The sequence below is a fragment of the Leptosomus discolor genome, chromosome 2, assembly GCF_034619465.1.
Source record: "Leptosomus discolor isolate bLepDis1 chromosome 2, bLepDis1.hap2, whole genome shotgun sequence".
Lineage (NCBI taxonomy): Eukaryota > Metazoa > Chordata > Aves > Leptosomiformes > Leptosomidae > Leptosomus > Leptosomus discolor.
In genome coordinates, this window is record NC_141392.1 from 22,675,261 (window position 1) to 22,701,795 (window position 26,535).

The following is a 26,535-nucleotide window of genomic DNA, read 5'->3' on the forward strand; positions in this document are numbered from 1 at the left end:
CAGGCTACACTCCTAACGGAGCCCAGGAGGCTGTTAGCCCTTTTTTCCACAAAGGCACCTTGCTGCCTTGTGTTCAGCTTAGTGTTCACCAGGACCTCCAGGTACTTCTCTGTCAAACTGCTTTCCACACAGTTGGCCCCGAGCTTGTACTATTCCTTCCCAGGTACAGGACTTTATAATTCCCTTTGTTGAACTTCATGAAATTCCTTTTTGCCTGTTTCACCAGTCATTCCAGGCACCTCTGAATATCAGCAGAACCGTCTGGGGTGTCAGCCACTCCTCCCAGTTTTGTATCATCTGTGAACCTGCTGAGGGTACTCTCTGTCACATCATCCAGGTCATTAACAAAGTTGTTAAACAGTAGTGGCCCCAATATCAACCCCTGGCTATACCACTAATGACTGGCCTCCAGCTGGACTTTGTTTCCCTAAGCACAATCCTCTGAGCCCAGCAACTCAGACAGTTTTCAGTCCAACTCACTGTCTATTTATCTAGCCCGTATTTCATCATTTTGTCTATGAGGATGTTATGGGAGACAGTGTCAAAAACCTTACTGAAGTTGAGGTAAATAACCTCCCACCCAATCATCTCATCACAGAAAGCTACCAGGTTCATCAAGCATGATTTCCCCTTCATATATCCATGCTGACTGCTCTCGGTCAAAACGACTTCCAGGAGGATTTGCTCCATGCCCTTTCCAGGCTGACCAGCCTGCAGTTCCCCAAGTTATCCTCATTTAGAGCTCAGATGTTTGTTCAAACATATGAATCTGTTGGAAGAAAGATATTGTAGTGCAAGTGTGAGGGCTGGTGGTGTCCTCATGAAACTGTGTGTGTGTAAGAGGGAGCACAGTATCAACATGCTGCTGTGGGGAAAGTCAAATACAGAGGACGCTCTGAATAGCCTGAGGGAATTTCTGACCCAAATATCCTCACATATTAGATATCTCCCAGTTTCAGCTGACAGGAAGACAGCTGCAGTGGAGTGTAGACCTCATGGGAAGCCCTGGTGTAGAGGGAGAACAGGTCTGTCATGAAACTGTCCTGTGCAAGCCCTTCTGTCTGTGCACTGCTCTGTGCAGCACTAAACACCCAGCAAGCTGTTTAACAGAGATCTTAGGGTTTACTTTAATGTGGACATTTCAGGAATGTCCTAATAAATCTCTGCTTATTTTTATGCACTAATGTTAGATAAAGCTATAGAAATAGCTAAAAAAGAGTGGGAAAAAAGATTGAACCTGCACTTCTGTTTACATATTAATCCTGACATAGGATTGGTGTTATTGTTGGAAATAATTTATAGCCACACCTAGCAATATAGTTTAAAAATCTGTCACATTCTTGAATATGCTGAGTAAATTCACTGACACTTGACAGAGATGGCAACTTACTGCTGCCTTCTGCATTGGAAAGAAATACGAATATTCATACATTTATGAGTTTTAGCAATTACTTCTGACTGTAGCACTCTGCTCATTGGTATTTCTTGACTCTGAATCTCCCTTGCTGCTAGTACAATTGACATTGTACAAAATGTTTTGAGACTTGCCTGTCCAGATTTGGACATGCTTGTCCAAATGATGTTGCATCTAAAAAACACAGGAAAAGTGAAGCAATAGTGGGAGATCATATTCCTTATCTATTCTGGGATATATTCTGCAGAGTTCAGAGAATTTTGCTTACACTGTGTCTTATAGTCCCAAAGTCACAATGTGAAGAGGCACTGGTGTATTTCCTCACCAACTTAGAATCACTCTTAAAAAAAATCTCCCTTAGTGCTATATTAGGCCTCTTGCCTCCCACAGCCACCAGAATGCCACAAATGGACTTATTTAAAGTTGTCCATGTCTTGACCCTGAGAGAGCAGCAGCTGTGGAGCTTATGAGCCCTTCCCAGCCATACCCCACCATTGGCGTCTTTGCTGAGAGATCATGCAAGGATGCTCAGCATGAAAACCTGTGTTGGTAATACCGTGGGTAAGACAGGAGGCAGTCAGAAGCACATTGGACAAGCTCCCTGGGCCAGCTTTACCTGGAAGTCCAACTTCACCTGTAGTCAATGGTTTTCTTCTGTAAAAAAATGTGCTGAAACCCTCATGAACCAAGAAAATATTCTCTGTTCTGGTGCTGAACCCACAGGTGCCCCCATGCTCCTGAACTTCATCATTGCTTCATTTGAGGGATGCTATAGTTGTCATGTTGCCTGATACCCTTGGGAGTAGCACAGCTGGTCAGGGCATGACCACTTCAGTGACCCCAGTATGCTGTTCTCTTCCTCCATTGATTCAGGTTGGTGATGATTATTCTTTGAAAAGCGACACAAAGGAGAGGCCTGCCTCACAACAAGGACAGGGCTCTAGCATTTTGGGTGATCTGTACTGCCTGTCTGGTTCGTGTGGTAGAGCCCTGAGTTGCCCTGGGTTTGGTACCTGGAGGAACTCCGATTTAAACTGAGGACTGAAAGCTGAGCAGGGCTTTCTCTGAGTTATATTTTGGGCCTGGTGGCCTCTGTGGCCCCAGACCCTGGAGCAGTGATGAGGGAAATCCTTGTCACTCCCAGAGTGCCTATAGACAGCAAGAGGAGAGGACAGAAACTACAACTTTGCTGGCTCTGAGGCAGAAAGAAGAAAAGCTGGCCTGAAATAATCGAGCAAAGGGTAGAAGTGAAACACAGCAGGCCCTCAGGTTTTATATAACCCTGGGCAGAAGAGGTAGACTGGGGGAAGAAGGTGGCAGGAAAAAATCTGATATGAAATGATGCTATGTGTCTTGGTTTCCTTGCCCTTCTACAGCATCATCCACGGTCTGCTCTGAGGGGACCTGAGGGACCATTTCTCAGTGGTGAGAAATGGGCATTTGCAGAAGAGGAGCAGACTCTTATTGCCCCTCACTCAATGTAATTCCCGCTGAGGTGCACTGGGTATGTGTTGTAGATGATGTGATTCTTTGATATTCAGCTCCTCCGGCTTCTCTCTGTCTGAGAAGAGCTTGCCAGCTGATGGAGAAGAATGTATATAGAGTTGGCCTCTGTCCCTTACACTCTTTAGACTCAGGCTCCCTGTCTATCTATGTGTTAGGAATAAAGGATCAGCAAAAGGATGATACTGTAAGAGAAGTAATGCTCACATGTGGTCGTTATGTATATACAGGTTGTAACAATCAGTAGAAATTCCTAATTACATTTTATATCTTTAAAATATATTGAGCTCTACCAACACAACATTTTTCTGGGACTTCACATGAGAGGTGTCATACTGCTCCTGTCCAAATGGTTCAGAATAGGCCTGGTGGAAGGTGGTCCAGCCTGACTGCTGCTAAGGGCAAAGGGATAAAAGTGAGTAGCACCTCCAGCACTGACTATGTAATTTAAGCATTAGAGCATCAGTGAAGAAAAGTGGCGTGTCTGTAACCTCAGCTTCAGTCAGGAGGCAGCAATACCTAAGTGTGCTTGCTGGTGGGGTGTTGCAGTTTGCCCCTTCATGGCCTGAGCAAGGTCCTTGGTCCTGTGCTGTAAAGGAGGTCCATCTGGGTGGCTGGATTGATCCTTTTTGATCTGAGAAGTCTTTACCATGTTGGGATGATATATACGTTGGAAATCACACAATATGCTGAGCCCAAATATTGAGCAAAAATTAATAATAAGAATTCCAGTATACTTAGTTGTGCAGCCTACAAACAGTACACCCAGGACTGAATTTCTACAGCATCTACACAAAGAAGAGATTGTTGTCTTTATGAGAAATTAGAGCTGCTGTCTAGAATTTCTTTGTCTCTCTCACTCTGTGTGACAGCATTACATTATTATTATTATCCAACAGTCTGATCTATGCAGTGACATGCAGTACATCTAGGACTGTGAATAATTTCTTGTCACATTTAATGCCCACCACAAGCTGAATAGTTCTCAGACGCTTATGAAGATAAGATACCTGCCTCAAAGTACTGCAAAGATATTGAAGGTGGCAGAAAAGAGATGAGACTGGATGAAGTTCAGCTCTTTTTCTGATATAATTTGCCAGGGCAACATCTCTAGTAAGGTAAGGGTAGCAGTGTTGGCTTAAAAAATATAATAATGCCTTTTCACATCTTGCAATTGCATTTTGAAACCTGCAGAGACTTCCTGAAAAGAAATGCAGCACAAGGAAGGGAATGGATTTGAAAGGAAAAATGTAATTACAGAAAAATGGTCTGGTTTTGGAAATTGAGGTTGCTGACCCCTGTGGAAGTGCTAGTTTCATAGCAGAGATAGAAGGAGGAAGAAGGGCTTAGCATTTTCAGGGTGAAGAATCTGAAGTCATTCCTGTAATGCCTCTCTTCTATTCAGTGCATAAAGGGAAGGTAGGGACTGCGATCTTATCCTGGGACAAGCTGTCCTCTGTGCATATACTCTCCTCCTCTCCTGGCCATCCCAGGATCACAGAAGCAGAAAAGGGACCTAAGAGTGCATCTACTCCTCATGCCCTTCCATGGCTCTGTGTTTTGAATTTCTCACTGAAAGGAGAATTATAGTCTGCCTGCCTTTCCAGCTGCTGCCTGTCCTCTGCTTACCAAAACTGGAAGCATTAACACTCCCCCTGCAGGTACTCAATATAAAAATGTATCGGTAGGCCAGCAGTGTAAGTGTGAGAAAAGGAAAGTCTGCTAACAGCCCCCAAAGCTGCCTTTTTATATTCCTGGCATGAGTTTTAATAAGACTCAATAAAAAAAGCCCCTGAGAATCCCTCACTTTTAAATATAATCATTTTAGCACCAGGTGTTTCACCTTTTCTCGTACACGTGGTTTCCAAGTGTGTTCAGAGTTTGACTGTTACCGAAATGCAAGATGTATGAGTAGCCTAATGACATGTCAACATCAGTGATGCCAAAGGAACAGAGAGGTGAGGCATGTGGCCTGAAGAGCCAGAGGAGGGGACTGATGTAGCAGAGCCTGACACTGCTGGTGTCACTCATTTCTGCGTGTGGCTGGGGAGAGCATGGCAGGCCCCCTGTAATGGCAGGCTCCCGTGGTGCCCATAAGATCCCTGGGAATTTATAGACACAGAGCAGTAGGTAAGCCCCGTGTAGAGCAAAAGCATTTTTCATCCGCCAGCGAAGATGTCTGCAGCATGCGCATCACAAACCAGGGGCGAGTCAAGTCTTTGCCTGACACCTTTTCCTCCACTCTTCTTGGTCTTTTTCAGTTGGAGGAGGACAGGCCTTCTCAGCACTCCCTCCCGAGGTACAGCCCCTTGAGAAGACTGGCGTCCTCCGTTTTCTCCTCCTCAACCCTGGAGACAGAACACTACCCTCACGTTGGTGGCACTTTCATACAGCGCAGCCGTTCAGCGGAGAGCAGTCCCGTGCGCATGCCCCACCGCAGGCACATGCCCCTCACGGCAGGAAACCACAGACTCATGCCTTCCGTCCTCCGCATTTCCAGGTCCCAGCTCCAGCAGGTGTGGGCCCGCTTCACACACAAAACATAGCCTGTTCAGGGAAGCAGCAGCCTCCATAATGCAATAATAGATCCCACCTGCCCACAATGTGTCACCACTTAATGCAATATTGAATCCCAGACAACACTGGCCTAAGGTACTGTAACTTCCAAAGCCCCTGCAACCAGACCCCACAGAGACTGAAAACATCTGCCTTTCTAAACCTCCCAGCAGCCTGGGCAAGGGGTGGCAGCATGGCCGAAGATGAGAACGCAGATGGTGAACGTGTGATGTGTGAAAGAGGTGGATGCCAGGGCTCATCTCAGAGACTCGCTCGCGCGTCCTGCAGCCTTGGGGTAGGAAGTGCAGGGCTGCCTCACTGAACGCGTGTGATTAAGCCACAAACATTGTCAAATTATGACTGGAGTGGAGAGACCGTGGAGGTATCAGCAAGCGTTACCTTCCCTGGGCAAATCAGTTCAAGCATCTTTGTTGGTATCTTACACTGGGCCAAATCTGTAGGCGGTTTTACTCCATCTAGATATAGGCAGACTCCCACTGGAAGCTCACCTGAGGCAGGACCTCAGGATTTGTCCCTCTTGTGGAGTTACTATCATGTATCTCTTTGTTGCTTTGGCTTTGGAAATCCCCTTGCTTTTGTTGCGGTTTGATTTCCATACAGCAATCATATATTTCTGTCTCTCTGGCTTTGCCATTGTTATGTGACAGTGGACCTGTTTGTCTGCTCTCGACTCCTAAGCTGCTCCAAACCTACCTGCCTTCCCCCAGAGGCACTGACTGTCAGGAGTTGGATGGCAAGGATTTTCTTATTGATCCAGCTGTATATTACACTGTTTCCAAATTCCAGAAATTTTAGGCACCTGCAGCTTTTCAGTGGCAGAGCAGCCCTGCTTCTTGGCCTTGCTTGGAAATGCCTGTGATAACAGATCTCACTTGAGAAATAAACTGGCCTCAGTACTTGGTATACGGAGCCCCTGGAGCCCTTGTCTAAAACTGACTTGAATCTCAGAGAAAAAGGGAGGTCAAAGTTAATTTAAATTGTCAGAAGTTTCCCTATTTCCTGGGTTTGCAAGGATATCTTGCACTTCTCAGTATAGCTCTAGTGTAAAACACCAGGCTGTATGAATACCTTCTGTAGTTACGGGAATCTAGTAACTGTCTTCTATTGAAATGAGTATTTGGTCCAATCTTCTGGGAGAAGAGGCTGTATGGATGTTCAAGTTAAAGAAGAAGGGGTCATTGCTAGTGCTCAGGGCTTTAGGAAAGTGCAAGTCCGAAGTAAAATACTCTGCAGAAAGTGTATAAGCACAGAATACAGACAAGAAAAAATATAGAAAGCTCAGGCAGATGTGAAAACAGTGTGGGATAAGTATGAGTGTTGGAAGAAAGTTGTGACACAGAGGTATTACTGCATAGGTAGTGTGTTTCCAGTGCAGTCACAATGAATGCTTCCTTCCAAATACTGATTTCTGTAGGTGTATCTGCCCTGCTTGAAGCTCCCTTAATATCAGATTCACCCTTCTATAAGCAACCCCAGACAGCGCAAACCCAGGCGGGCTGGGTAGTGTTTTCTGAAGTGGGTCTGCATGCCGTAGGATATGCTCAGGCAGGCTGGGCATGCACTGCCTCCTGCCTGCCCACAGAGCATCCCGGTGGGTGCAGGGATGGAGATGGAGGGGGCAACACACCTTCCTTGAGAAGATTCAGCATAAGCATGACCAGTCTCTTCGTACAGTCATTCTTGAATCAGTGACATCAATTTCTTTTGATTTGCCCCAAGAATGTGAGTGAACAGGACGCTTTACTGCCCAGCCAAAATTTTTATCTGCAATTTGTTGATGAGTTTTATTTTTAAAAAAGGCACTGGGCACTGCTAGAAATACTTGGACTGAATTAACCAGTAGCCTAATCCTATTTGGCAGTTCTTCACTTGTCAAACACAGAAACCAGAAAGAGCAAGGCTTTGCTTTTCTCAAAGTGACATGAGAAGGGATGATTTCCTTAAGTAGACTCTGCTCTGATGTTATTTTTTCCATGTTCAGTAGAGACTTTAATAGAACAGCAGATTCCAGAGAAAATGGAGTTTGTGAAAAAAGCAGCTCTTAATAATTTTTATTCATAGTCCTCAAAATACCGATGTTCACTTTTTAAGGGCCATTTTAAGAAGAAAAATTTCTATTGTTCTGTTTTTTAAAAAACAATTTTTAGTTTCACCAGTAGGAAAAGAGAAAAAACCAGGATAACTGGGTATTAATAAACTCTAACCTGCTCATTTCAGATAAAAACAATGACTAGCTGATAAGTAGCTCCATACATAAAATTTAAAGGCAGTAATCTGTCTAATGCTACTCATCATGATTATATATAGAACTGTTCTTGCCAAGTAAACTTTATACTGTTCTTCTTCTAGATTCAAAGTCTGTTGGGTAAAGATGGGTGATTTATATAGACTTAAGTAAGACTTTCTTCTAGTTAAAATTATTAATAAATTGAAAAACAACTAACCAAACAAAATATGTTTATATGCTGGTTTCTCTTACAAGTGGGGATGTTTCTCATTAGGACTCCTGATCTGCCCTTAGCTCAGCACTGTTCTATGCCTTTAGTGGCTGTCAAGAAGAAAAAAGAAATCACTGAGGAAAATGTTTGCAGTGACAGGAATATGGGTGGCTTGATAAAATAATACTGGCAGGCCAGCTCTGCAGAAAGATCTGGATCACTTGATAAGCAGCTTGCATCCAAATTAATTATTGCATTGAGCCAGGGACAAGGTCATGTTTCGACTAAGAAAAATATAGGTCAAAAAACTATAGAGTGGGAGAAACTGTGCCCTGGGAGGTGCTGTCTCCCAAAATGAGGTGGGAGTTAGGGGAAGTAATTAGCTGCATGTAAGTTCTCATTATGCTGCTATAGCAAAAAAAAAAAAAAATCTATTTGATGTATCAGCAAGAAAATTAAAATGTGAGCAGAGGGGAGATCTTTTGTACTGATGAGATCACTACCAGACATCATATCTGAGACTTGTATGGAAGGTTTTTTAGAATGTTTTCAAAACTTAAAAAAGGAGAAGTGATACAAGAATTGTTTCATTCTGTAAAACCTGCCTTGTAGAATGAGCTTGAAGACATTCAATCTGTCATTGAAGACAAAACTAAAAAGTGACATGATTGCTGTTAGGAGTACCTGCCCAAAGAGAGCAGGGTGGGTTTTTAACCTGCCAGGCAAAGATATGGCTCTAGGTGCTGGAAGATAAAGTAACAAAGGTCAAACTAGAAGATGATCATTTTAAAGACATAAGTGGGTGGTAAACTGCTAAAATACATTATTAAAAGACACTGAATTCTTCACTGTTCAGATTCTGTAAGGTGGGATACTGATTTCTAAACCAATCCTGTTAAATCACCAAATTTGGGCTCTGTACCGGAGTAATTGGGCATGTTGCTGTTGCCGGGGTTTTATGGGAATTTTTATTTCGTGATCAACATGGCTTTTACAATTTAATTCTGAACAAATTAATTGGTGCTAATGGCTGCAATCCTGATGTTACAGTAGTACGCAAAGTATTAAAAATAGTCAATTTGCAGATTTTTTTAACATCTTCATCTAATGCTGTAATAATTACTGTGGAATCCACATATTGTTGAGGAACAGTTGACAAATTGAAGAAACTAGCTCTCTTTTTATATATATGGAAATGTAATAAATTAATATTAAAACTAGTTACAGTGCATTTCTAAAAAAATCTCTGTAGATTACATTTATATTGCATTTATTTATTGTGTTTCATTTATAATGACTGCAATTATAAATGTAAATATGTCCAAAATCAGTTGTCAAAAAAAACCCAACTAGAAAGCTCAAAGGAAGTGGCAAGCTGCCATTTCCCATTGAAGTCTGCACTTCCGTGGTCAAGTTAGGGGAACAGAAGTGTCGCTTCTCTAAGAGGTACCCTCCTACCCCCACCCCATCCCATCCAGCTCTTTCAGCCTTTTCCCCTGTGTCAGTGCTGATGTTCGTGTGGCTGCATGGACCCGCACGGGGAGAAGGAAAGTTGTTTTCAGCTTTGGTTCATTTCCTGCTTTGGTTCACTGTCCATTTGCACAACAGACAGCACTGGCAAGCCAGGGTCAGCAGGGAAAAAAACAGCTGATGGAGGGCTGTTGACACAAAAAGTGATCATGAGGCTGTGGGCTGAAAAGTTAGTTGCCCTAGTTATTTTTTCCTTTTATGTTTGAAAAGGTTCCTTACATTCTTCAGCCAGAGTAAGTCACTGTAAATCAAAACTAGTGAAATAAAATTCCCTTTCAGCATCAGACTTTTAGGCAAATTGTGTTCATCAGAAGGGTCTAAGAACAGGGTTTGCACTGTGAAAGAGATGTTCTTGGTTTTACTTGCCATTGTACGTAGCACTTGTTCTCCTCAGAAACCAAAACGAAGGTTGAAATGAGCGTTTGCCACTCCTTTATGATACAGAGATCATTCGCATCAGGACAGGTAGCTGTTGCTAGGATCTCATGCTCTACTTCAGTGAGCAAATGCACATCAATTGTATATATGTATAAAAGCCATCTTTTTATATCTTGATCTCTTGGCTCTTTTCACATTCTTTCTATGCAGAATGGGAGATGCTTCCAATTTATCACTCTCTCCCAGCCTCCTTCCCACAGGAAGGAGCAAATGACATGTGATTTCTGTGAAAATGTTACTGTAAATGCTTGGGTTAAGCTAGTGTGAATTGGGTAAATGTAGTTATGTCAGCACACATTCGCATTCAGGGGAGAAGGCTTTGGTGGGAGGGGGCTGGCTGAAAACAAGCTATACTGACAAAGGTGCAAGTTTGCAGGTGCCAGTGCATCTGCGTTAGGAGTATCTGGTTGATATACTCATGTTGACAAAGTCCCTGGTGTGAACCTGACTTTACCTGCCATTCCCATACTTTTTTGCTAGTATTGAGGGGCAGGTAAGTGGAAGAGTTATGTTGCATCACCTCTTTCACTGTTTAAAGTCTCTTTTGTTTCAGTGATGTTACAGAATTTAAGATAGAAATGCCCTGTAAAACAGCCATATGGGTAATATAATCCCATCCCTATGCTACCCCGTCATGATGAAAAGTATCTCTTGCTCTTCCACTCCTCTTTGTTGTGGGTCTGAACCTGGACATTGTGGTGGTCAAGGCTGCTGCAAGACTGTTACTTTGGAAGGCACAAACTGGTTTAAAAGTTGTATTTGTTGGACTGTGTCTTTGTAGTTCCTAGAGACTTCCAACCTGGACTGATGCTTTCCTTTCTGCATGACAGATGTTGACTCCAAGACCTTTCCTTCAGCTCTTTTCCTGTAGTTTGTGTGGTGATCCTTTAAGGGTCCCCAAGGACAGAGGCAGATCAAGTCCACCTCTCAAATCTTGTGCCCAGAGACTTTTGAGGAGTGTGTAGGAAGCTGTTCTAGCTGCCTTTCAGTTACTAGGTACTCAGCTGAGGGTGAGACTTTGAGAGCACCTTCTCCCTTCCAGTGCTGGGAGGCAGCAGGCACCACCTGAGCTGTGAAGGATGTTGGCAGTTGCCACCTCCCCATCCCAGGACGAAGAAGCTGTACTTGGGACAGTTAGCCTCCGGACTGGACTAAGATAAAGCAGCTAACTCCAGGACTGGCTGACATTGTTCTCTGGGATGTTGCTGCTCGGCTGCCTCACAGTTAGCTTATGTTTAAATCTGAATCCGGATGCAAGAACAACAGCAGTCAGCTGTAGCCCTGAGCTGTTGGTAGGCTTCACATACAGTGTGATGAGGAGGCAGAACCCCATCATCCTCACCTCACTGCTTGTCTCTTTGCTCCCCTTTGCCTATCCCGTCTCTTGGCCATATGACAAAACTCTTTTTACTGCACCCTAGTTGCGAGTGCATGTCCCACTCCACCCATTCACTTGGTTACCACAAATGGCAATGGAGGTTATCTCGTCCCTGGCACCCTTATTACATCCCTGCACTACCTCCTGCCTTTGCCGTTCCCAAGAATATGCAAGGCTTGCCTCTTGCACCAGTTGCTTACACGTTGCGTATCTCATGTTGCACCGTACACTCCCTGTAGCAGTTTGATCAGCCTGTTGCCTTCCATCCCTCTGATTTCCTTGGAGGAAACAGTGAAAAATGGCATATTTTGACACTTGGAGCAGTCTCAGCTCTACATGGAGTCTGTGTGAGGAATAGTGATCACGTTGTTTAAAGGCAGTTTAATTTCAAAGATGATAATGGAAAATACCTTACGTTTTCAGGACAGTTTCATGAGTTTCAAATCCTGGTATCTTAAGACTTCACAAACTCCCCAAAATTATTGTGTACATGAGCAGCTAAATTTAGAGAAAGAGCTGTGTCTTTCTATTAAGACACAGCTACCATCTGTGACTGCAAACCATGTAAATAGCTGATTAAACATCACTTCTGTTGTAGTGAGTTTGTCTCTAAGTTCCATTTAAATTGTGCCTGGTCTCTGTGTGTGAAAGAATGTCTCAACTCCCGTTGCAAATAGTACAAGCTCTTCCAACTGGATGTTTTCTGGGCTGGCAAAAGCGGCTGTACCCATTCCCCAGCCTGGGAGCTGCAGGGAGCAGGGGGGTCCAAATAAAAATAGAAATGAATAGGGTATTTCAAACAGCCATGACAAGGCAATTTTAAGAGCAACAGAGCTGACACTTTGTTCATTAATTCTAAACTTTAACTCACTGGTGTGTCCTCTTGTTGCCTGTCTTATCTGGAGGTATCACAAAGTGGTGGATTTTTCCCTTGAGGATTGGTGTTCTTCACTTTGGCATATATAAGGAGAGTTCTTCTCTTATCTAGCCTGTGCCACGGGCATTAGGCCACCAAAGTATCACGCTGTAAACAAGCTACATGTTTCTTCTGCAATCCCATTCGGCAGCTAGCTTTCCCCAGCTGCTTCTGTGGCAGTCAAACACGGGTGTAATATGAGAAGGCAGCGTGCCTTTAAGAACAAGTCAACAATCTTTTTTCCTTTTTGAAGTGAAAAAAAAAAATCAATTTTTGATATATTTTTTGCATATAGGACTTCTGGAAAGAGGCCTATTGTTTCAAGTGATAATAAGCAAAGGTATCCTCAGCAGCTTCCCTAGCCTGCTCACGAGGCAGAAAGGTTGAGTGACTCTTCAGTAGTTGGGTTGTGTTTCTTTTCCAAAGGTGACTCTAAAGCTAGTTAACATACACCTTCTCTTCTAACTCCTCTAGGCTGTGAGCACTTTGAGATGAGAAACAAAACAAATGTCATTTGGGACATTTCTCTTCTCTGTGCTTCAAACATTTCTTCCAAAGGGTTCACGTTGGAGTGTTTTAACTACCTCATTTGTCTTTTGTTTCAGTAGCATCACCAGGCTTTGGTACCACCTTTATCACTGGCTACACTGCCCCAAAGTGTATAGTCTCTTCTGAGAGACCTGACCATTTGTTTTGTAGTAGAAGCCTTCTGCAGTCAGATGGGAAACCAGGGCAAACACCTCAATTTAGCCTTTCCAGAGTTTATTCCAAATCAATACTGACAGTACAGTACTTCTACTACTTCCTATGGCCTCTTAACCCAGAAGATCTCCAAGTGCTTTGTTTTTCCTGTGAGTCACTTCCCTGCTGTTTGGCATGTGGGACCACTGGAGGAAGTCAGCAGCAAATAAATCCTTTTCAGAGCATGTCAGGATGAAGCCAGATGTGAGAGTTTGATTGCACAGAGAGAATTTCAGGAGGCAGAATATTATTTCATGATCTGGAAGTTGTCAGGACAGTGGGTGGGACCTATATACCAAATACAACAAATATCATTGAGGCATTTCTTTGACTGCAAATCACCAGGAACTTCACGTGCTCTCTCATGTAAAAATGCACTATTTGAATCTGGTGCTGTGATCCTATGTAAATAAATTAAAGCAAGAAAATATAACCATTGCTAGTTTAGTCCTATGTTGTAAAATAGTTCGACAATAGGATGCACTGTGAGACTGAAGATCAGAAAGCACAGAAAGGTGTGTTCATCCTTTTCCTGTTTTCTGATGTCCTTCCCTCTCACGCCACCATCAATTAATCTTCCATGATGTATGTGTGTGGAACTTTTGAGTGCTTGGCAGGGGCATGAGATTATTCTTGAAAATATGAGGAGATTTTTTACTGCTCATCTGGAGGGATTGGTGACAGATACCTACCGTGTTTGTCCAGTGGGTATAGCATCTCTTCCTTAGGTTACGTGGAGTCTCTGTGATTTCCAGTCACACTCATATTACAGCCACAGAATACTGCATCAATGACCTAATTTATTTTTATTGTAAACTACTGGGTTATATGAGTGACGCATTTTATTCATGGTTGTCAGTGGAGATTTACTCTCAGAACTTTACCTGGAGCTGAGACCATTTTGTGACTTTCACATTAAAAAAGAAAGGGCTCTTTTATCCCAGTCTATTCAAAAGAGAAGCTTTTATTTTTGTTTTTCCTTTTCTGTTTTTCCTTTGGTGACAAATGGGAAAGAACTATTTAGAGATAGCTATCATATATTTGTCTAGCTCTGCTTGGCAGTAACAGATGGGCTTCGAGAGGCTAACTGAAGAAAATAAAATTGCATTTCCTAGCAGACAAAGTCTGAAGCCTTAAAAATCATAGTTGATTTGCAAATCCCTAAACTCCTTTTAGTGTTTATTGTCAATAAATTGCCCCAGATATTTCTCAGCTGGAGAACATGGGGTGTTTTTCTTCTTGACCTGCTTCCCCTGTCGTTGCCAGCCCTCCTCAGAGTGACTGGAGGAGATGACAGTTTCTGGAGAGGCTGACCAAAGTAAGCCAGATGTGCTTCCCGATTTCACTCTTGTCCCCAGGGTGGTGTTGGGATGCTCTTTGCTGGAGCTTCCACGTCTGATTGTATGTATGTTTATATGTGTTCATGAGCCACACGTGGAGTGTGAACAGCCGTGCATGGTCATGCCTTACTGAAGCGTTTCTGTGCCAGTAATGGGCCACTTTGCACACATCCAAGTGCTCAAAAGGCTGTTACAAAGAACAAATCTCAATCAGTTACAGAAAGTATCCTTGTGGTGTCTGATTCAGATGGTACAGCTGGCCTCCTTTGCACGTTGCAGATCTGATTTCGGCAACTTGGCCCAGCCCAGTTTTCTTAGTTCAGTGGCTTGTAGCATATGTATCCATCTATTCGCCATCAGCTGGTGGCAAAGTATCCTCATGATAGGAACAGTGCTGCCACTTGGGATGTAATTTGTTGGTGTGCAAACACCTATTTTGGGTGATGTTAAATCATTAAATAAAATGTGTAAAGGCTGATCATTGCGGTACTACCTTCCCTTTTGTTGCATTTTTATACCATGTGTCTTGTGTTTGGGTCGCTGTAACACACAGCCCTGCATTTGCAGTTCGTGGGACAGTGCAAAGATTAATTTCTGGGAAATGTTTTGAAGTATTTGATGTATTGCAACTCCTTTGTATTACACCTGCCATTGAAAAAAAATGATGTTACAATGAATGTACATAAATAAGCTGCTAACCACGTAACCTGGGGGTTGGAAGCAATCCCCATTTTACATTCACTTGCATGTCTTTTAGTGTTTGAAAAGAAAATTGATTTATGTTTGGAGGCTTTATTTTTTCATATGCAAAGTGTTTCAAGTCGGTTACCTCATCTAGCGCACTTGCCTCATAAGAATCCCCAGGGCTTCCTCCAACAACTCCAACAAGTTTCTCAGTTTAATTATGGGTGCAATTAATTGATCTGGCAATGTGAAACATAGTCATGGCAAATTTCCTCTGAAGAAGTCAGATAAGGAGGATTTCTGTGGGACTCTTGCCCCTTCAGCTTGGTCCTTCCTAAAAAAAAGCCAGATCAGGTTCTTTTTCAGCACTGCTGACTTCTGGTTGTTTTTATGGCTAGGGGAGATGTTTAGCTTTCAGAATCTCCTTCTTCTTCTTTCTTGCTGCTATTAAGTTGCCTTTAAAATTAGGGACTAGAACAATTTTTGGATTATCATTTCCTTCCACTTTGCTCGCCATTTCCTGAGTCTCTTATGAGTGATAAAAATGAGGTGGTCCCCATGTCTGCTCAGACAGGGGGCTCTGCATTGACTTTTGCTGGAGACACTGGTGGGTGCAGAGGTGGGAAGCTAAGTGGCAGGCATACCACCTTTACAGAGCTATTGCTTCCATCCAAGATGCTAGGAAAACTGGCACAAACCTAACAACATACGAAAGCACAAATAGGGAGGCGCAGAGCACTTATCCAGCATAGGACTGGACTGTCCTATCCACCTTGGTAAAAAAAAAAAAACAAAAACAAAAACAAAAAAAAACACACAAAGTGAAAGGCTGTGGAGCATTTTATGGTAAGATGCTGGAAAGAAGAACATCTCTCTGACATTTATGGTGCTGATTCTTGGAACGCAGAGATCCTGCAAGCAAGCGTGGCAGCTCTAAGACCCCTGCTACTTTTACCTCATCTGATGCTGGTTTGAAGAAAGAGCTGCTTCAGAAACTCAGATTCTAAGTTTTGTCCACTCACTGTTGCAATCCTGCCAGATCTCCCAGTCCCAAACAAGCTTAGTCTATGTTGGCAGAGGATAATGTCACTTCCAGGATATGCTAAGGTCCTGATAGTATCCAAATCAAAGCTGTTACAGGGAAGACCGGACTACGGCTCTTGCTGTCTGTGTGCCATCTGCATCTCTCAGGACTAAGGCCTCTTCCCATTCCCAATGGAACAATTAATGTCATGTTGGGAACTTGATTTCCACTTCTCGGACTTTCCAGCTCCCATGAAGAATCTCAGGGACCAGCATATCCTTCCATTGCATTACCTTGTGTCACCTGTTAGACTTCTGTTGCTGCTAAGCAGGAGAGAGTCCAAACCATATTTAACCAACTGCTATTCAAATAGGAGGTGAATGTGGGTTTCTGTAGTCATTTCTACTGAGAGGAGACAAAAGCTGTAGGTAACCTGTTGTGCTGCCTGGTTTGCTTGAGAAACTTCATCTGCTGGGACTTGAGTTGGCTTGAAGCAGTGGATTTCAGGAAAGTCCCCTTCAAGCAGGTCTCTGGCATTAGGAGGCACAGTAGAAGGGCTTCCTCAAGTGGCCAGCAGTCCTCATCGATTGCGAGGGACAGAAGGTTTGAAGAAGCTGTGGAAGTTCATCTCAGGGGGCGGGCAGCAGGGAGATGGAGAGGAAGCAGCCTGCTGTAGCTTTAAAGGCGGTACTGAGTAGGGATCCATTTGGAAGGACGTAGTTGACTAAAGGGATCCAAAGCTTGTTTTCCCTGAGTCTTTTTATTCTTCCTGTATCTAATCCCTTTAGAGCCTAAGGTCAACCCCTTTTTGTACTGCAATAACACTGTAATATATGCTTGCACTAATTCTTCTGGCACACCGAGCATGCAAGACCAATTTAAAGCTTTTTTTTCAGAAGAAAAACACTGTATTATTGTGTATATAGAATTATTGAGAGAGAATTTGAATTCTGTCTCCTGTATAAAAGCATGCATTGATTACCTGTATGTAGACCATGCTGTAAATGCTGCAGAGTACTGTAAAATCCTACACTTGAAACCACAATGAACAGGCAATGTCATCAAAAACAAACAAAACAGAAGCTGTGCAATGGATTTTGTGCCTTTTTTAAATCCATGTATGTTAATCCAGACAATCGGAAAAGAAAAAAAAAAAAAGAAAAAAAAGCTTGTATACTACCAAAACCTTATTAAAGAATCAAAGGCAGTACCTTGGTGATCGCTGGGTTTTTTTTTTTTTGCTTTCTTGCTTTGTTTTCCTACTCCCTTTGCCTTCCAGCTCTGGGAAGGTGTCCCCTGCTGATCCTTGGGTACGTGGGAGCACCAGGCAGGGAGGTGAAGGAGCTCTGGTAGAACAGTGGGAGTTTAATTATCATTTACTAATGTGATAACTGAAAACTTGCAGTCAAGACAGATCTGGGAATAGAAACAAAGTTCCATGACCGTTGGAGATGTGTTTCATGAACTTTGGGAAGGCTACACTGTGAGTTCAATTTATGTAAATTTAGGCTAGTACCAATTTCACTGTCTTGAACCCAGTCATATTGCAGCAGCAAGTTACAACGAGCCCCAGCTTATGTAAGTTTTTAGAGCTCTGCCTTGGTGGTTACCGGCATCCAAACTGGCTAAACTTAAGCTAGTACAGTTCAACACCTACAAACACAGCAGAAGCAGTTTATCTCATTTCTCTTGGGCATCTTCCCCTGGCTGGCAGCGCGGCGTGCATAGGGTGGGTGGATGGCTGTCTCCCATCAGACATTTGACAAGGTCTTTAAGAACATCTGGTAAACGTCCAGCCCTTCCACCCCTCCAAAACCCCAGAGAGCTGGATGCAAAATTGTGGCTGTCCTGCAAGTAATACTCCTGCCTGGGCTGCTCAATGGATCCGACCATGCTTGCCTTTCATCGTGCCTCCTATTGGAAAGCAGTCTCTGCTGTAGAGCAGCATGTGGTTCAACCCCAATTGCTGTGGTCTGACTGGAGTCAGGTTGGAAGAGGAAACACGGCAATAGACCCTGTCTGCTTTGGTGTACAGTGCACAGCTACTAATTCAGTGGGTTTTTTGAAAGTGGCTGGAGAGGGAGGCCTGCAGGCAGTAGGTGCATGCAAAGACTCTGGTACCTGTGGAAAAGATGGTGGAAACTTTACACCTTGCAGGAGAAGCACAAGACCTCAGCTCCTTAAAAGCAGAGAGCAGTTTGTGCAGGCAGGTGACGGTCTGGAAGGAAGACCTAGGATTAGCCTGCAGTCTCTGACTTACAGGGTTGTACAGTGTGTGAGTCCCTTTTTGCTCCTGGGAATTGTGCGGAAGGTCAGGATTCTTCTGAGTCTGCCTCTAGCAGGGTCCAAAGCCCATCTGCTCCATGATGAATGCCTCAAAGTGTGTTTTGTTTTGCCTCTGTAAGGCTGTTGGTGTGTGGCAGATGTGTCTGCAAACACTGCAGAAGGACACAGCGGTGCCAAAGTGGTAACCACAGTCTGAGACATGGTTTAGAGCATGGTCTGAAACAGAATGGTAGATAGAAGAGATATGGAATTCCCTGGTCTTCTGTTAGGCAAATATTGTGATTTGTTCCTATGTCTGGCGGGTTTTCAGTTGGGTTTTTTTCCTGCCCATTTTATTGCATTTAAAATGTTTAAAACCAAGAGATGAGAGTGAAGAGAAAAGAAAAAAAAATCTACAGTCCAAGGGAAAATTGATTTAGGCTCACACGGGAAACTGAGCCCTTTCCCCCACATCAGTGCAGAGCTGCTCAGGAAAACAGGCTTTTCTGGTGGACACTGGGCCTGCTCTGTGCCATGCCACAGACTGCTCTGCTTCAAGGGCATAGGTACAGGCAAGCTACAGGGTCTCTTCTCTGTGCCCTCATGAATCATGAGATCACCAGAAAGTTATACAGGCAGAGCAGGTACTGTCATCACTCTTCATTGCTGTAGGGACCTGAGCAGAGCGTGTGACTTGGTATGGGGCAGGACATCTATAAGCACGTTTACAAGCTGGATGCCAGTACTGCCCCTGAACGCACCAGCATGAGTCTGCTCCATGCTGCTGAGAAGAACACATCTGGCTACATTCCTGGTTACAAGGGGACCTGGGAACTTCTAATGCATGGTTGTAAACTTGCTGTAGCAAAGCGGAGACTGTGTCTTTGCTGATTTTTGCAGCATGTACAGCATTACTGGCATGTAGGAACCTTACTGCTGCCCATATTGGGTGATATAAGTCTCCTTGGAGGATGTCCCAGTGACAATGATCCTGCTAATTTGAAACCCTACCAGTTTATAGTAAAGACAAAACCCCAACCTCCACTTAGCTGTTCATGAGCACAGGGGCAGAGATGGACTTGAAGGGGCTGGTTCAGGTAGATCTTTTTTTCTCCTGACTCTCCTTCCTGTCTATATTCTAACTCTGACCTCTGTGCAAAGCCGGGATATCTTTTGCCTTCCAAATACATTTTGTTACCCAAAGCAGTTACTAGACAAATTTAATTTAAATGCAGTCAAGTTTTAGGAAGAGACAGAGTGTTGAAGAGGTGAAATGTGCAGACTTTGTGGGGAATCACAGCATGGTAGGGGTTGGAAGGGACCTCTGGAGATCATCTAGACCAACCCCCCTGCCAAAGCAGGTTCACCTGGAGCATGTCGCACAGGACTGCATCCAGGCAGGTTTTGAATGTCTTCAGGGAAGGAGACTCCACAACCTCCCTGGGCAGCCTGTTCCAGTGCTCTGTCACCCTCAGATTAAAGAAGTTTTTCCTCATGTTCAGGCAGAACTTCCTGTGCTCCAGTTTGTGCCCGTTGCCCCTTGTCCTGTCAATGGGCACCACAGAAAAGAGCCTGGCCCCATCCTCTTGACACCCACCCTTTAAATATTTATAAGCGATGACAGGGTCTCCTCTGTCTTCTCTTCTCCAGGCTAAACAGACCCAGTTCTCTGAGCCTTCCCTCGTTAAGAGAGATGCTCCAGTGCCCTAATCATCTTTGTAGCCCTCCACTGGACTCTCTCCAGTAGTTTCCTGTCCCTCTTGAACTGGAGAGCCCAGAACTGGACACAGTACTCCAGATGTGGCCTCACCAGGGCAGAGTAGAGGGGGAAGATAACCTCCCTCGACCTGCTGGCCACACTCTTCTTAATGCACCCCAGGACACTACTGGCCTTCTTGGCCACAAGGGCACATTGCTGGCTCATGGTTAACTTGCTGCCCACCAGAACTCCCAGGTCCTTCTCCGCAGAGCTGCTCTCCAGCAGGTCAACCCCCAGCCTGTGCTGGTGCATGGGGTTATTCCCCCTCAGGTGCAGGACACTACACTTGCCTTTGCTGAACCTCATTAGGTTCCTCTCTGCCCAGCTCTCCAGCCTGGCCAGGTCTCGCTGAATGGCAGCACGGCTGTTCACAGGGAACACATTCTCAGACACATACAGTGCCATACGCATTCCTGGATAATTGGCTGACAAGTCAAAAGAGAGTCAGGAGAGTCTTGGTAGCTTTTTAAAATGGGGTGGTTGCCTCAGCTCACAGCATAGCTCCTGCTCATAGTGGAGTGAGCCTAGCAGAGGGCTGCCAAGATAATTAGGAACTAGAAATATATGACATGAGGAGAGGCTGAGAGAGCTGGGTTTGTTCCACCTTAAAAAGAGAAGGATTGGGGTGGGATCTTATTTCTTCCTTGAACTACCCGATGAAAGGATGATGCCAGACTCTTCTCAGAGGTGCACAGTGAAAGGATGAGATGTGATGGACACAACCTGCATGAAAGAAAAATTAGATACACAAATTAGATATAAAGAAAAACTTTTTTACCATGAAGAGCCTCAAACACTAGGACAGGGTCCCAAAGAGCATCTCCATCCTTGGAGATATCAAAACTCAGCTGGACAGGGGCCAGAGCAACCAGCTCTAAGTTGATCCTGCTTTGAGGGGTGGTTGGAGCAGAGACCTCCAGAGATTCATTACACGTTTGTTATTCTACAGTTTTAAGGTACAGGCTACACCTCTCCACTGATACTCTGGCGTCTTCCCACAGTTCCTCCCCATTGGTACAGCAGAGCAGAAAAGTTTTCCAGCCTTTGGGGAATAGTCCTAGAGCAGCTGAGTGTGCTGTAGTACAAAAGACACATGATCACTGTCAAGAGAGGACACAACCTTCTCTAGTGAGGGGTTCATAGGATGTACACAGCAGGACTGGATTAAGTTCCTCTTGAACAGAAAGCAGATGAGGAGACACAAGCTCCTAAGAGCTGAGAGGAGATTTGAAGGTTTACATATGCAAAGAGAAACCAGCAATCCTCCAACTGTGCCATCAACCACAGCATCTGGGAAATGGGGTGAAGTAGAGCAGCAGGTGAACTGTTGTTGGGGATGGAGTACTCTTTCCAATGGGAGGCTCAGCACAAGGCAAGGTGTTGGTCAGGACTTCTTTATCAGGTCCCAGTCCAACTGGGGAAGCACATCTGTTTGATCAGAACTCCAGGGATAACACTGCGGGTGTATTTCTTGGGAAATTTAAATCAAGCCAACAGACAGAATCCAATCTTAGGCTGCTGAATGGACTAATTTCCAAGAAATGCCTGAGGGTGGAAGCCAAGTGGGTAATTTCCTTTGCAAAGCGTGGTAAGTCCCTCTTACCAGTCTAAATTCCATATCTGCCATCCTGATACAACAGGTAGAGTGTGTCAGTGAAAGCCCAAATCAAGTTAATACAGGGCCATCTTCAGGGCCAAGCTTCAGCTTTAATGAAAGAAGAGAAGCAGCTTTGGACTCCAGTGGCATTGACAAAACCAGGCTGTGTTTTAATTTATAAGATATAGAAAGAAATATTTAATGGATAACAACTTATCACCATGCATAACAGCTTGATGCTGCCCACCAATCTATTTGAAATGCCCCTGTTATGCATGAGCATAAAGATCTTACATTTTTCCAGCATACTAACAGGGCAGTTGCTCTGCACAGAGTAACATGCAGATTTGCAGCACAATTTCAAATTGTGTCATTGGATAGAAAAGCTATTGAGGGCTTTTTTCCCCCCCCTAGAGACAAAAAGATCTGTTCCCATAGCCAGGTGAATGCACTAGTTGTTGGCAGCTCTGTAGCCCACATAGTTAAGTGGGTGCTTGTTTAGTCATGTAGCCTAAATATCCTCTGACGCTGTCAAATGCTGCTTGAAAACGCAGATGTTTGAAGCCCTTCTGTCCATGATTAGGACTTTTCAAGGGTAACATGTGATGCATTATTGACTGGTTGAGTTTATGCAGAGGCTTTTGTTTTCCAGCTCTCTTAATAGAAGGGTGACCTAAATGGGGTTTTTTTAAAATCCATTTTGCAGAGTGCTGCTGTGGTTTTCATTTACAACCAATTGTTAATTAGGCCAAACTTCAATGGGCATTTCCTATTTATTTGTGCCCTTTTTTGCTTGTTTGGTCAAGTGCGTGCATGTGTGTGTGAGCTGCTGTTTTTCTGTTAGTATTATTTGCAACCATTTCACAGCCTACTCCTGGCACCTTACAGGCAGTCACTCTGCTACCGACTGCTGCTTGAGAAACACTGCCTCCACCAACTGTCCCGTCCTCCTGTTGCTTTCAATGGTTGGGCCCCCCAAAGTCTAATAGTGATACTTTAGATGTCAGCTTTTATGGCTTACTTGAGGGAGGGACGAATAGCACAGCAGGGGAACACAGGAGCCAGGAGCGCTACAAGGGTTATTGCCCCAGGGGCAGTGGTGGATGGTACTGGAAAGTGATCAGGAAAGTTACCTAGCTTGGAGGGGCCCCTTGAGTTCATTGTGGCCTGGGCATAAAAGAGTTGCTGAATGGTTCCTGTAAGGAAGGAGTGGATATGTAAATACATAAATACTGAAATAAATATATAAATCCGGAAGAAGATTGGGAAACATGAAAAAATCCTGAGGAATTGCTTGCAAAGAGCTCTTTTAGGTCCAGGTTCAAGACTGCTAACAAAGGAACTCCTTTGGCAGATTTTTTTTATTTGCCTTATTGATAAGTATCTGTGAATCTCTCCTTCCTAAGGTTTGTAAGAATTGAATGATCGAGTGATCACTGCTCAAGCCTGTATTTTGGAAGCGTGATAGTCTAGATGCTTTCCACTGATGCTTCCCGCTGCTGTTGATCCTGATGTCTTCTGTGTCAATGCTATGGCTGAGTACTCACCCTTTTCTTTTGTCACATCTGTCTTCTTGCAGGCATATATGCTGAAGTCATTTGAAATGAATGGTCTGCCGAAGGCGGTGCCTTTAAGTTTGCCTTACCAAGACTTCAGAAAAGATGTGTCAGACTTCTGGGAAAAGCCTAAGGTATCCCAGCGGATAAAGAAAGTTGATTTCTCAAATGTTGTCTTGACTGCTCCTTGCAAACCTCTGGAACCTTATCTGGAAATGAATGGAAAAGAGGAGGAGGAAGAAGATGAGGAAGAAGAGGAGGAGGAGGAAGACGAGGAGGAGGAGGCAGAGGAGGAAGGGGATGAGATTGATATGCACAGTGGTTCCAGCAGCGACCTGAGTCAAAAAAGCACAGAGCGCAGCCAGGAGTGTGCACCATCCACGCTTCTGGCTGATGACCAGAAGGGATCCAAGGGTCGGGCATCCACTGCTGACGGGGACTTGGAGCTGGAGGAAGGCTCAAAAACGCTAGTGCTGTTTTCACCAGGTGATCTGAAAAAATCTCCGGTGACCACAGACTTGGCTCCAGAAGTTGATCTGGGCACTCTTGCTGCACTGACACCTCAGAGTGAGCGGCCACAGCCTATGGGTAGCCAACTGGATGTATCCGAGCCAGGGACCCTGTCCTCAGTCCTCAAATCTGAACCAAAGCCTCCCGTGGCAGTGGCTACAGCTTCCTCCCCCTTTACCAAAGTTGAACGCACGTTTGTTCATATTGCTGAAAAGACCCACTTAAATGTCATGTCTTCCAGCGGCCAGCTGATGAGGCACGAGGAATACTGCCCTCCAGGCCAGTTTGAGGAGGTCATTATCGAAGAAGAGCTGGAGGACAACCTGGTGCTGGTAGAGAATGGAAGCATACATTCGGGGCTAGAAGGGGCAGAGACAGAGAGCTGCGCACTTTCAGCTAATCACATTGAAACCACCTCAGAAACAGTGGGGGAGCAGCTGGCCCTTCCCAATGGCATAGCAAAGCCTCCTGAGGACAAGCCAGAGCTCTCCGACAAAGTGATGCTCTCGCTGGATTTGGAAGAGCCTGGCAAGATGGTTACAAGGGAGCCTGACCTTGAGAAGTCAGCAACAGTGGCAGAACACCTTAGGCGAGCAGAAACCCTCCTCGACACACCACAGCAGGGCCCTAGGAGACCTCTGGGCTCCAGGTATAGAAGTCGGATACCCATTTTGTTCTCTGAGGAGGACACCGGCTCAGACCTTTCAACTTCTCTCTCAGCCAAAGAGAGGCTTTATAAGAGGGCAAAGCAACCTGACTTGGCTCGCCTAGTGATGGAGAAGAGGCAAAACCGCCTCCTTCGGCTGGCCTCAGGAGCCTCCTCCTCAGCATCCTCCAGCGATGAGAGGCGACGAGCCTCAGAAACCCTGTCAGCCACCGGTTCTGAGGAGGACACCCACGACTCTGATGACTCCATCCCAAGGAAGGCAGGAAAGGTGAAGGCTGCCCTCCTGGGGAAAGAAGAGAGACCCATAAGCACAAAGAGCAGAATTCCTCGGCCCATCACACCAGTGAAAACACCACTAGAGGCGTCAAAGTCTGAGAGCTCCATGACTGTCACGACGGCAGTTCTATGTAGCTCCCCGCAGGATGCGGCTGTTGCCCACAGGTAAGACCAAAATGGTGAGCAGTGCAAAATGTTGGACTTGTTAAGGGGGCGCAGCCAGGGCTTTACTCACCTCCCACTGCTTTACCCTTCACTTGGCTTGGATGCATGGTCCATCCCTGTTTCCTACAGTCATCTCGGCTCACCAGTGTGTGAAATTCCCACCTCTCTGTCTTATTTGGCTCAGCCTGGCCGAAGAGCCAAGCCCCTCTTCACTTGCCCTGGCTTTGAGGCCTCCTTCCCTTCCGTGAGCTCTTTCATTTAGTCTGATCCTGCTAATAACAGATCCCTCCAGTGTTGAGCTCTCAGTTTTGCAGCATGTTGGGCACAGCCATGACTGCAGGCAGACCTGGCCTGGCTATTGCAATTAGAGCTGCAAGGGCTGCAAGACTGCCAGTTGTGATTGCCTCAGAAGATGGCCAGCATGTGAAGAGCTTGAGAGAGGGAGGTGCATGCTCATGGGCTTTAGCAGTGACCTAGGACAGTGTGGGCCACCTCCTCATGGTCTGAATTCCCTACACATCCCTGTGCCTTGATTTTTTTGGAGGTACCTGGCTCTCTGTCAAATAAGCACAGAGATGTAAGTGGAGGTGGACCTTCTGAATTCACCAGTATTTGGCTTTTCTGCCCGGTCTTGGGGCTGGAGGTCCAGCCCAGGAGCAGAGCTACTGCTTTGGCTCTGTCACAGGTCCAGCAAATTCTGTTCTTTCAGAGATATGGGGTGAAAGGAGGGGGTCCCCGTGAGTTGGTTTATCATCTAGCACAGTTACCGTCAGAGGCCAACTGATGCAATCCATCTCATGCCCATGTTCCCAGATTGTACCTCCTGCCTTGAAAGAGGTTGCTGCATGTTAAGAAGAGTCTCAGATATGTGCCATCAGCCAAACCATGCTTGTGCATTGTCCCAGAGGGTGGTGGAGGATCGTGCAAACACTTGCTAGTTAACAGCATTAAGAGTTACAGGATGGTGTTCAAACCAGTGCCCCATCTTGTTCACAGTATAGCTCGTGTCATCCTGGTGGTGGGGAATCCTTGTAATTGCCCAGCAACATTCATGCCAAACCTGCCAGGAGCCCAGAGCCTCTTGCAGAAATTCCCCTTCATCCTCCCTCTTCTCTTTCCTTGCAGGCTTCAGGCACAGAGACCAGCTGGAAGTGTCCCAAACGAGTGCCGAACAACGCAGATGCAAAGTCGGCTTCCTCTTTCGCCAAGCTCCACTTCTGTTCCTCCACGGAGCAGCTCACAGAGGTCCAGCTGTGCATCCCCTCGGAGTCCTGTCCTTCCTTCAAGAAACCCCAGTGCTTCCCCCAGAAGCCAGCTGCCACCTCGGAGGGAAAGTCCTTCTCCCGGCCGACAGCATAAGCCAGGGACTGCTCTTCAGCGAGTTCCTCCTTCCCCCCGACCTCAGCCCCCAGCTCAGGCCCTGGGGCCAACAGGAGATTCCCTGCCATCTCCTGGTGTGGCCAAAAAACGACAAAGAGGAAAAACCCAGACTCAGAGTCCAGCAACCAAAGGAAAGCAGGTGTCCCTGGAAAGTAAGGCAGCTGCCAGATAATGATCTTCTTCTGCCAGCCCAACAGACTGGGTAACTTCTGCATATAGTATACACTTGAGATGCTGCAGCACAGCCTTCCATGCTGGACCCACGAGTGTATAGCAGTAGCTGTACTTCAATGCTTCACTCACTCTCACCCCACACCGTTGCGATCAGCTCCCACGGGCCTGAGAGCCTCTGAGCCACGGAGCCTTCTTCAAGGGAG

The 26,535-nt window shown here is 45.2% G+C and overlaps 1 protein-coding gene across 1 annotated transcript in view; it reads left to right on the top strand.

Annotated features, from left to right (window-relative positions):
• The window catches only part of TTBK1 (tau tubulin kinase 1), a 93,108-nt gene extending 66,778 nt beyond the window's left edge, over window positions 1-26,330 (top strand). The window contains exons 13-14 of the mRNA XM_086460737.1: window positions 23,184-24,778; window positions 25,904-26,330. Coding sequence (XP_086316863.1) covers window positions 23,184-24,778; window positions 25,904-26,330 — 2,022 coding nt within the window. The remainder of the gene's footprint in view (window positions 1-23,183; window positions 24,779-25,903) is intronic.
• The last annotated feature ends 205 nt before the right edge of the window (window positions 26,331-26,535 follow it).